This window comes from Mesoplodon mirus, assembly GCF_964341445.2.
Source record: "Mesoplodon mirus genome assembly, chromosome: 7".
NCBI lineage: Eukaryota > Metazoa > Chordata > Mammalia > Artiodactyla > Ziphiidae > Mesoplodon > Mesoplodon mirus.
In genome coordinates, this window is record NC_138983.1 from 125,350,892 (window position 1) to 125,367,210 (window position 16,319).

Below are 16,319 nucleotides of genomic sequence, written 5' to 3' on the forward strand. Positions count from 1 at the left end.
CTGGTTCATAGATGTGGATTCTGACCTACAGAAATACTTTTACCCCATGCAGCAACTATATCCAGACCGTGTGGAAGGTCACCGCTCCTGGTTGGCAGACCACTATGCATCAACATCAGAAGCCGAGCTGGCCGAAGCAGGAGATGCCATCCTGGGCGGGAAGAGTGCTGCCAAGTCTGATAGAGACACAGTGACCAGGGTGAAGTGCCTGAGCTCTCTGTCAAAGGGGGTCACATAAAGATCCTAGCTACCCCTCATCCCAAGAGGGGGCGCAGAGAACAAGAAAAAGAATTTACCCGGCCAGGATACCCCAACGCCACTTTTCTTGGGAAATCCAGAAATTTGGCCCTCCCAAATCTGCAGCCACTTACAGACTCTGATCTCTCCCTGACCACAGAGGTGAGGTATGTATGCAGTTAACACATGCTTGACACGTGGTAAGTACTTAACAAAAGATAGCCATTAAAATCATCACTATTTTATTATCATTATTATTATTTCCCCAGACATGCATTCCTCTCTTCCCAGATGTCTTATCTACTACCTCCCCAATCCCTGGAAGAAAGGGTCAAGGCTAAGGACACCTCTAGTACATTCAGGGTCTTCACAGCCAAGCTCCAAGCTGAAACTGCCAGCAAGCGATTCTTCCTGGACTGTGGAACTCAGCCCCGAGTATGCCATGGAGACCCTCATCACAGAGGCTATGAGAAGGCCCTGGTAAGAATTCCTTCCTGTGGGTAGGGGACCACCCCCTGGACTCTCCCTTCGCCTCTTACCTGGCTATTAGGGTGAGGATGGATGGGGGGAGAACTGCAGAGAGAGGAGTCTGATGTTTAAATCCTGGCTCTTTTCTCTTGCACAGAGTGATTCTGAGCAAGTTACCCTCTCTTGCCAAAAGAAAAAGAAAACAGGCCCTGCTTACTAAGCACTAGACATTGTTTTACCTGTGACTCCTTGTAATTCCTTAGCTGACAGGGTGCTGAACGTAACATGCAGGAAGAGGAAGACTGATTCCTTTTTCAGCTGACTGCTCTCTGCCCCCTCCCAAGGGTAAGGGTTCACAGGAACCAACTGAGAATCAAACTACCACCAGGACCTCCTACATGCCCTTGTTTTCTGAACGGGTGAACCTGTGTAAGCCCAAGGTCAACAGCATCAAATGTGAGGCAAACACACTTTCTCTACTGAGCAGAGGAAAATATTCAGGTACAAAGGAGAGACTGAGTCATTACCAGATACAGTAATGTTGTCTGCATATGGCAAAAAAGGCCAGCGTCCTGGGGGAAACATGACTCGGCTCCAGCCTGGCCCTATAATCTCTCTACCTACTTTTACAGGCCAGTCCAGCTGCCTGAAAGCCGGTTCCAGAAGTATTTATGCCAAAAACAGGACTCAAAACTAAAAAAAAAAAAAAATGAAACCGGAAGAAACTGCCCAAATAACCTATGCAAAAATGCACAGTTCAGGACACACATTTCTTAACAAACTCAAACTTAAAACTCGGGCCTCAAGATAGCTACCTCATAGCCTAGACTCCGCCTTCTCACTGGGATTCCCCAGGCACACCCTAACCCTAGTCCAGCTCTTTGACTAGGGTGAGTAACCTCTTTAGAAAGGAATGACGCTCTCTGTGTCCTAGGTCAGTGTGTTCCAAGAAACCTGAGGAAAAAAGAGATCAGAGTATTGCCCTCTTGCTAATGAACCAATGGCAAAGCATTAAGGTTTCTCAAATCAGTAAAATTAATTAATTACATTCTATTTGAGCTACAGCGTCTGCTCACTGCTGTTTTTTGCCCTTTATATTTTTTGAGATATAATTCACATACCATAAAATGTTCTCTTTTAAAGTGTACAATTCAGTAGTTTTTAGTATTGCTCACTGCTCCTTAAGTCTAAACTTCAGGCTGAAGAAGGCATAGGAAAGGAAGGAGAACAAGAGGGTCTGAATATGATTTAAAAATTAAAAAAAAAAAAAGTCTTCCATGTAGAGAAAGGTTTCCAAAGCCCAAGTAAGGGAGATTCTGGTCAAAACCTAAATACTAGGTTTCTCTCTTGAAAATCTTTACCATATTGAAAATAGGATTATGTTTCTGGATCTAAGGTAGGGATAAGAAGTGGAAGAATATGCAACTGAATTTAGCCACCTATATACTTGAAAGATTCTAGGTCTTATTATTTTGAAAAATGTGCATGGACCCAGCACCCTGCTTCCCCAGTCCAGAAAAGATGTATCACACTGCCCTCTAGTAGCCAGCCTAGGAAATGACAGTCAGCTTCCAGCTGAACAGGCTTGGAGGTCTCTGCCCTAAAGGTGTGCTGTGCTCATACATGTAAAGGCAGAGAAATCAGACAGAGGAGGAATTTATAAATTTTCACCATTGCCCACTAAACACAAAGCTTGCCCGGAATAGAATCTATCTGCTTCCCCTCCACCTCAGTCTCTGCTTGAATACAGGTGATACATTCTTCTGTTAAGAAAAAAAAAATTGGTGGTTTAAGATTTTCAAAGTATCTGAGCCTCTTAGTCCATTCAGGCTGCTATAACAAAAATACCATAGACAGGATGGCTTAAATAACAAATATTTATTTATTATAGTTCTAGAAGCTAGGAAGTCCAAGATCAAGGTACCAACAGACTTGGTGTCTGGTGAGGGCCAGCTTCCTGGTTCACAGAGAGCCAGCTTCTGGCTGTGCTCTCACATGACCAAAAAAGCAAGAGATCTCTCTGGGTCTCTTTTATAAGGGCACTAATCCCATTCATGAGGGCTCCACCTTCATGACCTAATCCTCTCCCAAAGGCCCCACCTCCTAATACCATCAACTTGGGAGCTAGTATTTCAACCAATAAATTTTGAGGGGATGTAACATTCAGTCCATAACAGCCTCTTAAGGCGAGTTCTTCCTAAGAAACAGTGTAGGGCCCCACAAAAATGAAGTTAAAACCTGAACCCATGTGGAAATAAAAGCCAGCTGTGTACAAGAGATGTGACAATAGGCTAAAAGTTTCACGTACTCACCGCCACTCACAGGAAAGGGACTGGCTTTAACATAACTTACGAAAGTATAAACTCAAAAGTAGTAACTTAGAGTAGGATCCAGTGTCCAGAGCCTATATTCCCTGGGGACTTTTTTAAAAATAAGCTTTTTGGAAAAATTTTAGACTTACAGGAAGTTGTGAAGACAATACAGAGTCTCATTACTCTTCACCCAAATTTCCTGACTGTTAACTTACCTAACTACGTTCATTTTTCAAAACTGAGAGATTAACAATGGCATAATTCTATGAACTAAATTCCAGACTTTATTTGGATTTTACCAGTTTCACCACAACGTTCTAACCTTGGGCCTTTTAAAAATATGTTTGGGACTTCCCTGATGACTCACTGGTTAAGACTCCACGCTCCCAATGCAGGGGGCCCAGGTGCGATCCCTAGTCAGGGAACTCGATCACACATGCCGCAACTAAGAGTTCGCATGCCACAACTAAGGAGCTGGCAAGCTGCAACTAAGACCCGGCACAACCAAATAAATAAATAAAATATTTTTTTAAAAAAATGTTTACAGCAAGGCACCAAAGGACCGTATAGGCACTGTAGAGCCCAGGAGAACACTGGGTTCTAGTCCCAACTCTGCCACATGTTAACTATAGAACTTTCAAGTTTATTTTGAGCTGTTTCCTCTCTAAAACTACCTTCCTCTCACAAATGCTGATTCTAGACACAATTTAAGTTTACCCTTCATCTCTCTACCCAAGCTCTCTTCTGACAGCCACTGACCAATTAGGAAAGAGATATTCCTAACTTGGTAGTGACTTCAGCTGAGACTCTCCAGGTAGAGAATGGAGTCCCTCTGGGATTTTCAGATCTCAAAATTATTTTAAAATCCACAAAAGTCTCAAATGGCGGGGGCGGGGGCAGACAGCCTTTCTTCAGTATTGCAGCAGAGAGGATCGCTGTCCCAACAACATCCACTTTTCCCCTCTTCCTGGGTATGCATCACATTTCTCAAGCTCCTTTGCGTTAAGGGGCAGCCATGCAACTAAGTTCTAGCTAACAGGATGTGAATGGCTGTGCCACTTCTAGAGCTGGCCCACAGTATCTATCAAGCAACCCTCTAAGCTCTGCTTGGCTCACCAGAATGGCAATGCCCAAAGCAACCCTGGAAGCCATGTTAATGTTGGCATCAGCCTGGTCTCTAAATGACTGCATGGAGTAGAGAATCCCCCTCCCTCTCACCCAATGTGAAACTACCCTGGACATGAGTGAGGGAGGAAAAAAACTTCTGTTGTGGTAAGCCAGTCCATTTGGAGACTGTCATAGCAGTTTAGCCTACCCCAACTAATACAGGTACTAAATGTCAATTCCATTAGAGTAAGACCTTGCCTCTGGATGTGTGCTTAGAGCCCCAGGCACAAAGAATTGAGTGGATCACATGCCTGAGGTCAGGACACACTATCTCACTCATCCATGCAAGGCCCCTCTTTTGTTTCCCTTTCCCTCCTTCATTCCGCATTCTAGTCCCATTCTGTTCCCTCCCTCAGACACTATTCTAGTAAGTTAAGGTGTAAATTCTCCTTAAAAAATGCTTTCTGTGTTTGTGTTCAATTTACTTAGCTAATTTTTGCTATAAATTTCATTATGCCTCATTTTCCTCACCTGGAGTCTATCATGTCCTAACAGCTTGCATCTGACTTTTTTATAATATTCCATCATATGCATATACCACATTTTACTTATCAATTCCTTTAGAAACAGGCTTCTAAGCTGTTTTCAGATTCTCGCTACCCAAGATACATACAGAAAAACATCCACATACGTAACTCCTTGTGGATCTGTGCAAGTTTCTCTGAAGGATAAAGCCAGGAGTGGAACTGCTTTGAGGTAGGGTATGTACAAACTTAATATATCAGTTATCTATTGCTGCATAACAAATTACTTAAAAACTTAGCAGCTTAGGGCTTCCCTGGTGGCGCAGTGGTTGAGAGTCCGCCTGCCGATGCAGGGGACACGGGTTCGTGCCCCGGTCCGGGAAGATCCCACGTGCCGCAGCGCGGCTGGGCCCGTGAGCCATGGCCACTGAGCCTGCGCATCCGGAGCCTGTGCTCCGCAATGGGAGAGGCCACAGCAGTGAGAGGCCCGTGTACCGCAAAAAAAACACACACACACAAAAAAAAAGAACTTAGCAGCTTAAAGCAGTAACACCCACAGAATGAAAGGAAATACTTGCAAATCATATATCTGATAAGAGACTTGTTATCAGAATATATAAAGAATTCTACATAACAGTGTGTATGTGTGTATATGTGTGTTATGTGTATGACAAATAACCCAACTGAAAAATCAAAGGATTTGAATAAACATTTCTCCAAAGAAGATAAATAAAGATATTCAACAACATTAGGCATTAGAGAAATGCAAATCAAAACCACAATGACATACCACTTCACACCACTAGGATAGCCATAATCAAGAAGACAGATAATAACAAGTATTAGCGGGAGTTCCCTGGTGGTCCAGTGATTAGGACTCAGCGCTTTCACTGCCGTGGCCCGGCTTCAATCCCTGGTCGAGGAACCAAGATCCCACAAGCCACGTGGCATGGCCAAAAACAACAACAAAAACAAGTATCGGCAAGGATGTGGAGAAACTGGAACTCTCATACACTGCTTTGGAAGTTTGGTAGTTCCTCAAAAAGCAAAACATGGAGTTAACCATATGAGTCAGCAATTCTACTCCAAGAAAAATGAAAACGTAAGTCCATACAAAAACTTGTACATGAATGTTCATAGCAGCATTAGTCACAATAGCCAAAAAGTGGAAACAACTCAAATATCAACAGATGCATGGATAGATAAAATGTGGTATAGCCATACAAGGGAATATTATTCAGCCATTAAAGGGAATGTGGTACTGATACATACTACAACACGGATGAACCCTGAAAACACTACACTAAGTGAAAAGAGCTAGATACAAAAAGCCATGTATTATATGATAGTCCCATTCACATATTATATGAAATGTCTAGAACAGACAAATCTATAGCAACAGAAGGATTAGCGGTTGCCTAGGGCTAGGGGAGCTGGGGACAAGTGAAGAGTGGCTGCTGATGGATACAAAGCTCCCCGTATCCAAAATGTTTTTAAATGAATTGTGGTGAAGGTTATACAACTCTGTGATACGCTAAAAACTACTGAACTGTACACGTTAAATGGGTAAACGGTATAGTATGTGAATTATATCTCAAGCTGTTAAAAAATAATAAACACCTCCTCTTATCTCAATTTCTTTGTGTCAAGAATTTGGAGCTGGGTGATTCTGGCTCAGGATCTCTCATGAGGTTGCAGCCATGTTGTTGATCAGGGCTGCACACATCTAAAGGCTTGAATGGAGCTAAAAGGATCCACTTCCAAGGTAGCTCACTCACAGGGCTGACAAATTGGTGTGTCTACCGGTGAGAGGCCTCAGTCCCTCTCCGCATGGGCCTCTCCAGAGGACCACTTGAGTGTCCTCATGACATAGTAGTGGGCTTCTTTCACAGCAAGTGATTCAAGAGAATACAAGGAAGATGCTTCAATGTCTTTTATGACTCAGCCTCAGAAGTCACACATTTCCAGTACATCCTACCCGTTACACAGGTCAGCTCTATTCACTGTAGGAGGGGACTACACGAGGGCTTAAATACCAGGAGTCAGGGATCATTGGGGCCACATTGGAAGCTGGCTATCAACACTTGATGATTAGGAAGACAATGATAACAACAGCTAATAATTTTGTGACATGTACTATGTGCCTGGCACTGTTCTAGGCTCACAATAAACCTATGAGGTGGGTAATATTATCTCCATTTCAAAAATGAAGAAACTAAAACACAGAGAAGTTAAGTGGCTTATCAAGGTCACACAGTAAAAGACATACCTGAGATTCAAACTCAGACAATATTCTCTCAAAAATTCTGCAATACTGCATCCCAGATATTACTTATTTTCAATTAAGTTTTGCCCATTTGTCCTCCAGAATGGATGCAATAGTTGAAACTTCCCATGAGTTTTCATTCCCTATGAGAATTCAGTCTCTTCCTTATTTTTGCTAATAGATACAAAGTAGAAACTCATTAATGTTTTGATCTCTATTTCTCTAATTACTAGTAGTAACATACTTATTAGCCATTCTGGTTTTCCTTTAGATTTTACATATTCATATTCTTTGCCTGTTTTTATTTTGTGTTTTGTATTTCTTTCCAATTTGCAGTAGTTCCTTCTATATTCAATCTCTTATAAATGTAATCCTTTGTCAGTTTTAGACATTGGAAATATTTCCTCCTAGTCTATACCCATTTTTAACTTTGACTATGGGGTGCTTTGTTGACTAGAAATCTTTAATTATGATGTAGGCAAAGCTATCAAACCTTACGGATTGTGATTTGGAGATCTAATTTAACAAATTTATCCTCACCCCAAGGTCACAAAGACATTCCCCATTTTTTCTTATTGGCTGTAGCATTTTACCTTTCATTTAGGTAAAATCACTTTGGGATTTGTCTTTGCTTTATGTGGTTTAAGGCAGGGACCCAACTTTATTTTTGTCCATATAATAAGCCAATTTTCCGAGCACCATTATCTATCTCTTCCCCACTAATTTGTGACACTACCTTTACCAGACACCATGTCTCCAAACTGCCATGTCTATTCCTAAGTCTAGTTTAGCAATAATTCTTATTTTCTAAGAGGAAGGAGCTATCACTGTGAAAGTTTTTACTCATCCTGCTTCCTAGATGAATGAAAAATCCAACTATCGCCCTCCAAGATCCCTGGGGGTTCAATATTAGCTTGTATTCTTCCCCAAAACAGAATATCCATTTAAGAAAATTATATAAAAAAAATAAATGTGTGTTTATTAAAAAGGGAAAACCCTAACCAAGAACAAACTCTGGGACACAGAGAAGTCAACGCTTCCTCTGAAAGCCAGCAACAGGCAGTGTCGGCACACCTGAGAAGTACAGGTCCTTCAGTCCAAACATTACGTCTCAAATATTCTTCTGTAGTCAAAACTGGCATCCGACAAGTCGCTGGTCTGTGTGGGCCCTGATTATGAGCACAGATGACTGTTGCAGCTGGACGTCTGTCCACCCTGTGTCCACCACCACAACACACAGCCACCCCCAATGCCTCAGAAAAGTTACATATCCTCAACACTCCACTTGTAGGCAAGTTCCTCCACCGCCTTCTTGCTGGCAAGCCTGGCAAAGCGCTTCTGTTCAAATCCATTGGATCTGCAATCAAGAAATACTAATCAGCCAGAATCCTGAACTGAACATTTATGTTTGAAAAAAGAGTTCACAATCTAATGAGCAAAAAGGGAAGTAAAGGCAATCATGTGAAAATATTTAAGACATAAGCAACAGAATCAGAAAGACAGAATACATAATCCACCCTCTTATTAGTCCTTGTTCAGTTCTTTCTCAAACTCTTTTCACAACTGTTTCAAACATTTACCACTCTCTAAAGGCCCAACTCACTCTCAACTGATGTCTACGTATTATACTTTATCCATTCATCACACAAACAATTAGTGAATTCTTATGATATACTAGGCACTGTGTCATGAAAATGAGTATAACATAGCACCTATCCTGATAAACTCACAGACTAGTGGAGGAGATTGACATTTAAACAAATAATTAAAACAAAAAGCATAGATTATGGTAGAAATATGCATTGGGTATCCTGGAAGCAGAGTGGGGATCTTACTCAGCTCGGGAGGGGGATAGACAAGAATGGTCAGCAAAGGCTTCGTGAAGGGGGCCCCTACGCTAAGTCTGAAAAGAAAGAGTTAACCAGAGGGCCAGAAGGGTCAGGAGGGCATTTCAGCACAGAGCATAGCTCAAGCAACAACAGCAAAGGCACAAAAGTAAGAAATGGTATATATATGGCACATGCAGGGGACCAAAGGCAAACTGGTATGGCTGGGGCCTCAAATACGAAAAGAGAGTAGCACGAGGCAAAGTTAGAAAGGTAGGCAGAGGGCAAATCATAATGAGCTCTGTAAGCCATAGTAGAAAGCTTAGATTTCACCTAGAAAGGATAAATTTATTTTTTTTAACTTTTATTGGAGTACAGTTGATTTACAATGTTGTGTTAGTTTCAGGTGTACAGAAAAGTGGATCAGTTATACATACATATATATCCACTTTTTTTTTTTTACATTCTTTTCCCATGTAGGCCATTACAGAGTATTGAGTAGAGTTCCTTGTGAAGGATAAATTTAAAGTGGGAGCATAAACTGCATTTCAAAGAGATCACTCTGGAGGAGACTGAAGGCAGGAAAGTTACTGCAATGGTCCAGGCAACAGATGATGAAAGTGATGATAAAGAAGAGGGACAGAAAGAGAGAAAACATAGTAGAACTTAGTGATTGATTAGTTATATAAGAGCAAAAGAGGAAGAGGTAAGTTTGACTCATGGGTTAATAATTTTAGTGACTAGATGAATGAGGCTGCCATTAACCAGGACAGAACACAAGAGTAGGAGCACGCTTAGAGTAGGGAAAGCTGATGAGTTCAGTTTTGAATATGTTTGCATTTAAGATGCCTCAAGTACATATCAACAGAGAAACCCAATGCACAGCCAGATACTCCAGACTGAGGTGCAAATACAGATTTGGGAATCATGTACATACAGCTGGTAAGTGAAGGTGTACTAGACTAGATTCAGCCAAGAGAGCACATGGAGTGAGAACAGCTGAGGGTTACAGATGGAGCCCTGAGAAACATTAAAGCAGGGGGCACAGAGGAACAGGAGTTCATAAAGGTGGCCGAGATGAAATGATAAGAGAAAATAACCAGAAGTAGGGTGTCATGGAAGTCACTACAGGGGTGAATTTCAAGGAGTGGCTCCCAACTCCCTTCTAATACCATGTACTTCGTCTTCTTATATAAACTTCTTGAAAGAGCCTTTACTCACTGTCTACTTCCTTATTTTTCATTCACTCCTTGACACATTAGACCCTGGCTTTGGTTTCACTATGCTATGGAGTTAATACTCTCTCAAGTCATTAATGACCTTCCTTATTGCCAAACCCAGTGCTTTCTCCCTCTCACCTAATCAGTCACTAGGTCCTGCCATCTTGTCACTTAACCAATTTCCCACTTCCTCCTCTCTCCACTCGTACTACCACTGTCATGGTTCAGACCTCCATCATCTTTAGCCTAATCTACTGCAACAACCTTGTATCTTGTCTCTCTACTTCCAAATGTGTGCCTTGCAAATGCTTCGTACAACTGCTACAATGCATCACCTATATAGAATGGAGAGCTACAGTTAATCCACCAGTGGCTCCCCTCTGCCTCTAAGGTGAACACCAAGCTCCTCAGAAATGTTTCCAAGTCCTTCAGTGACCAGGCCCCTGCTTACCTTTCCAGCCCATCTCACACAACTCCATTTCACACTTACTGCTATCCAACATCAAACTGCTTATAACAGGCCCCCACCCCACCAAACACTAGGATGTTCCATATCCTTATGACCTTGCAATACAGGATGCTCTTCCTTAAATATCCTTCCTTTCCTTCTTATCTTGGTTAATGACATCCCTTAAGACTTAGCTCATGTATCACCTCCTCTAGGAAGCATGCATTCCCTGACCACAGTCTCCCAAGGCTGAATCTAGCTACTCCTCCTTTGTGCTCCCAAGGCACCTTGAAAATCCTCTATAGTAATACACAGCAAGTAGCACTGAAATTATTTACTTGTCTGTCTTCTCCTCTAGATAATAAGTGAGTTGCTGTGCTCAAGGACCGTCTCTCACTAATTGTGAGACCCTAGCACCTAGTACATAGCTGCTTAAAATTATAATACATATATGCTAAGTGCTGAACTGATTGGGATGACAGGCTTCCCTCTTTCCTAAGGCCTTCCCTAAGGGATCAGTTGGGTGAGTAGTGAAAGGGTGAGGAAGAAGGGAAGCTTATTATGAATGGCAACATCTCCAACCTTAGAAGCATGCATGGTGTTCTAGAGCACAAGGAAACCACTGCTTCTTGTCTTGGGGAATAAGTACTTAAGAGAATCAACACTAATATGATCAAACAGACAAAAAGTCCTATGAATAACAAACCAAACCCTAAACAGAATCAAAAAAACAAACTGCAAGAGAACACACAGTGGAAAGAGCTTCAGACCAAAGAATCAGATGCCCAAGGTCTAATTCCAGCTTTATCAGGTGAGCTGAAAGACTATAACCTGTTAAATTTATCGGGGCCTCCGTTTCTCTTTTAAATAATGTAAGTTAGTTTAACTGACCTTATGGGTTTTTCTAACTGTAACATACTATAGATCTGTTTTAGAAATATTTACTTGCCAAAAACAGACAAAAGCAGAAAAGGCAATGAAAGAATAAATAATCAGAAAGAAAGAAAGAATAAATAATCAGAAATAAATAAATAATGAGAAAGGGAACTAAAAGGAAAAATCTAGGAGAAAATAAGAATGAGAAGTGTAGGAAAACTACTGGGAGAGATGCAGACAAATTATACCAGTTAAAAACCAGGTCAGAAGAGTTCTGTTTTGGGTCCAGAAATTTGAAAAAAAATAGAAAAAAGAAAAAAAGAATGAACTCAGTGTAGCAGGAGTATCTTTAGGGTTGTGGCTATAAAAAGATCTACTTCTGGCTATACAGCAAATTAGTATTCTGAAAAATCCTCCTATTACCAAAAAGCCGATATACAGTGCGCTGCAAACGAAAGCAGGAAAGGAGCCTGAAACCACATCCACCCTGAGGATACCTGCCAGTATCAGGAACTAGAGCTCTGGATTTAGATGGCAGCTTAAAGGACAGAAGATAATGCCTTAGGCCCATATAAAGCAGAGTGGTAGATTCCAGTCATGGCAGAGAACTCGTGCAAACTAACCTACACAGAAAACAATTATAAAATCTGGACAAAATATAAAGATACAAGTATCTGAAAGTATTTGAAGGCATGAGAGAGTGACCAAAAGCAGACAAAACTTGGGTGGGAGTCTAGGTGTCAGAAGAGATTTGTGAGGCTTTTTGCCAGAGGGCACTTCCCAAACTGCACAGCTCATGGAGGCAGAAAGCCACAGGCTTACTGGCTTGAGGTGTCAGTGCAGAGTGAGCAGAGCAGCTGGAAAATCAGGGAAGAAATACTGAAAGGGAGGGGGCTTCAAAAGGGATGAACCCCAAAATCTACATACAAACTGCACCCAAATCTTTGGCTAACTGCTAAACTGTGCTTGTGCAGCGGAAACCCCCTTGGGCCCCATGAAAAAGCAGCAGCTAGAAACTGAAAAAACTGAGCAGAAATTTTAGCTGCTGCCCACTGCAAAGAAGTTAGAGCTTGGAGTTAAAATACAGCCAAGTTAACTGTCTGCTGGAATAAAAATCAACACACTTCAAGGACTTCTCTGATGGTGCAGTGGTTAAGAATCCACCTGCCGATGCAGGGGACACAGGTTTCAAACCCTGGTCCGGGAAGATCCCACATGGTGTGGAGCAAATGAGCCCATGTGCCACAACTACTAAGCCTGCGCTCTAGAGCCCGCAAGCCACAAGTACTGACCCTGTGTGCCACTATTGAAGCCCACGCACCTAGAGCCTGTGCTCCGCAACGAGAGAAGCCACCACAATGAGAAGCCCGCGCACCACAACAAAGAGTAGCCCCGCTCACCGCAACTAGAGAAAGCCCATGCGAGGCAACGAAGACCCAACACAGCCCCAAATAAATTAAATAAATAATTAAAATAAATTAATTAATAAATAACATTAAAAATAAGATGGTTACACCATCTTATTAAAAAAAATCAACACACTTCAAAGGAATATAAGAGAATTCAAAGTCTCTGCAATGTACCATTCATAATGTCCAGTATAACATTTTTAAGTGACCAGACATGTAAAGAAACAGTAAAATGTGATGACACTCAAGAAAAAACTATGAATAGAAACCAATCCTGAGATAACCCAAATGTTGCAATGAGCAGACAGGACTTCAAAGCACCAATTATAAATATTCTCAAGGAAAAAAAAATGATGCATAATGAATGAATAGGTAGGAAATCTCAACACAGAAATATGTCAAATGGAAATTCTAGAGTTGAAAAATATAATAAACTAACTGAGGGACTTCCTTGGTGGCACAGTGGTTATATTATAAAAATATAATAAACTAGCTGAGGGACTTCACTGATGGCACAGTGGCGCCTGCCAATGCAGGGGACACGGGTTCGAGCCCTGATCCAGGAGGATCCCATGTGCCGCAGAGCAACCAAGCCCACGTGCCACAACTACTGAGCTTGCACTCTAGAACCTGTGAGCCACAACTACTGAGCCCACGTGCCACAACTACTGAAGCCCACGTGCCTAGAGCCTGTGTTCCACTACAAGAGAAGCCACTGCAATGAGAAGCCCATGCACTGCAATAAAGAGTAGCCCCTGCTCACCACAACTAGAGAAAGCCCACGTGCAGCAACAAAGACCCAATGCAGCTAAAAATAATAAATAAATTTAAACTAGCTGAAACAAAAAATTCAGTGTATGAGCCTAATAGGCTAGAGATGGCAGAAGAGTCAATGAACTTGAAATCAGATCAAAAGAAATTATCCCACCTTAAGAACAGAGAGAAAAATAATGATAGAAAAATGAACAGGACTTCAGAGGTCTGTGGGATAATATCAAGTAGTGGAAATAGTGTAATTGGAGAAGGAAAAGTGGTTTAAAAAAAAAAGAAGAGGAACTGAACAAAAAACAGCCAAATACCTCCCAAATGTGAAAAACATGAACTCATAAATCCAAAAAGCTCAACAAACTCAAAAAAGGATAAATACAAAGAAAACTACACCTAGGTACATCAGTCAAATGGCTGAAAACCAAAGACCAGAAGGAAATCTTGAAAGCTGCCAGAGAATATATTATAATGTGTATATGTTGGTGTTAGGGGGTGAGACAACAAAACAAATGAAATCTGAGGGTTGACTTCTAATTGGAAACAATGGAGGCCAGAAAGTGATGAAAAGTCTTTAAAGGGCTGACACAGCTGTCATAGAAGTCTGGTACTGTCAATCCTGAGTTCTCTGTGTTGGTTTGAAACCTCAGGAGTTCCCTGGGTAAAATCTGAAATTGGCCCCCATACAGGGAGGACAACGCGAGACCAAAGAAAGAGGCAGATCACTCCAGATTGGCAGGTGGCAGGTTTAATAAGCAAGGGAACTTACATACAAGGTTTGTCTTGGGCGCAGCACAAGTGGTTCTCCACACCTGCCCGCCAGAACCTTAAAAGTTTATACAGAGGCCTTATATATAAGGGTTCAGTCACATATTCAGTCCAGATGGTCTCAACAACACCCTACTCTCTCAAGGCTATGTCGTTGAAATGGCTGCCAGTATGGGAAGAGTAGGCAGGATGTACATTCCAAGGACAGGGGAGAGGTAAGGGCCTCCAGTTGCCTGGGTCCAGCTCATAGGTCAACCAGTGGTCACATCCCCTCGATAACCTCCCCCAACACTATGCCAGTGAAACAATCCTTCAAAAATGAAGGTGAGAAAAAATTCTCTAAGTTAATTAATAGAACTGTGCCAATGCCAATTCCTGACTCTGATAATGTACTATGGTTATATAAGATATTATCATTGGGGGAAGCTGGGTGAATGGTACACTAATACACTGTACTATTTTTTCAAGTTCTTGTGAGCCTAACATTACTTCAAAATTAAAGCTGTTAAGAAACAAAGGTGAGGGGCCTCCCTGGTGGCGCAGTGGTTGAGAGTCCGCCTGCCGATGCAGGGGATACGGGTTCGTGCCCCGGTCTGGGAGGATCCCATATGCCGCGGAGCGGCTGGGCCCGTGAGCCATGGCCGCTGGGCCTGCGCATCCGGAGCCTGTGCTCCGCAACGGGAGAGGCCACAACAGTGAGAGGCCCGCATACCACAAAAAAAGAAAAAAAAAAAAAAAAAAAGAAACAAAGGTGAAATAAAGACATTTTCATATCAACAAAAACTGAATTTTTTGCCAACAGACCTGCACTGAAGGAATATTAAAATTTCCTAATTTCTTTAGGAAAGAAGGAAGAATACCAGAAATTGTAACTATCTGAGTAAGTACTAACAACTATATATTTTTTTCTTTTGTTTTCTTAGCTTCTTAAAAAAATATATAACTGCAAAGTACAAATTTTAACACTGTATTGTGGGGTCTCTACCATTTTTTATGTAATATGTATGAAAACAATAGCACTAAAAACAGAGGTTAAGTAGAGCTGTAGTGTTGCAAGGTTCTTATATTTTATGTGAAATAGTACAATTATAACTCTCAGTAGGCTGTGATAAATTAAAGATACGTACTGTGATCCTTATAACAAACACTGAAAAAAAAATTGCAGAGAGGTATAACTAAAAAGAAAACAGAGCAATTAAAATTCACTACTAAATTCACACACCTAAAATCCAAAACACTGACAATACCAAATGCTGGCAAGGATATGGAACAACAGAAATCCTCACTCTCTGTGGTAATGTAAAATGATACAGCCTCTTTGGAAGACAATTGGCAGTTTCTTATAAAATTAAACATAATCTCAACAATACAATATAGCAATCATTGGGTATTTACCCAAGTAAACTGAAAACTATATCCACATAAAAACCCATACACAAATGTTTATTTCAGCTTTATTCACAACTGCTAAAAACTGGGAGCAACCAAGATGTCCTTCAACTGGGGAATAAACAGACTGTGGTATACCCATCCAATGCAATACTACTCAGTGATAAACAAGGAATACAGTACTGATTCATGCAAGAACATGGATGAATCTTAAAATGCATTTTGCTAAGTGCAAAAGGTCAGACTCAAAAGGTTACACATTGTATGATTCCATTCACGTAACACTCTGGAAAAGACAAAACTATAGGGACAGAAAACAGCAGCAGTGATTACAAGGGGTTGGTGGAGGAGGTAAAAATGACTAAAAGGGGCCTCCCTGGTGGCGCAGTGGTTGAGAGTCCGCCTGCCGATGCAGGGGATACGGGTTCGTGCCCCGGTCTGGGAGGATCCCATATGCCGCGGAGCGGCTGGGCCCGTGAGCCATGGCCGCTGGGCCTGCGCGTCCGGAGCCTGTGCTCCGCAACGGGAGAGGCCACAACAGTGAGAGGCCCGCATACCGCAAAAAGGAAAAAAAAAAAAAAAAAAAAAAAATGACTAAAAGGAGACTTACACAGGAAATTTTAGAATGATGGAACTATTCCATACAGTACTAGGGTGGTGAATGAATGACTCTACTCATTTGTTAAATCCCATAGAACTATACA

General features: G+C 41.6%; 1 protein-coding gene across 1 annotated transcript in view; it reads right to left on the bottom strand.

Annotated features, from left to right (window-relative positions):
- Positions 1-6,576: 6,576 nt before the first annotated feature.
- Positions 6,577-16,319, bottom strand: part of BUD13 (BUD13 homolog) — a 36,547-nt gene continuing 26,804 nt past the window's right edge. The window contains exon 10 of the mRNA XM_082627378.1: positions 6,577-8,271. Coding sequence (XP_082483504.1) covers positions 8,178-8,271 — 94 coding nt within the window. The 3' untranslated portion in view covers positions 6,577-8,177. The remainder of the gene's footprint in view (positions 8,272-16,319) is intronic.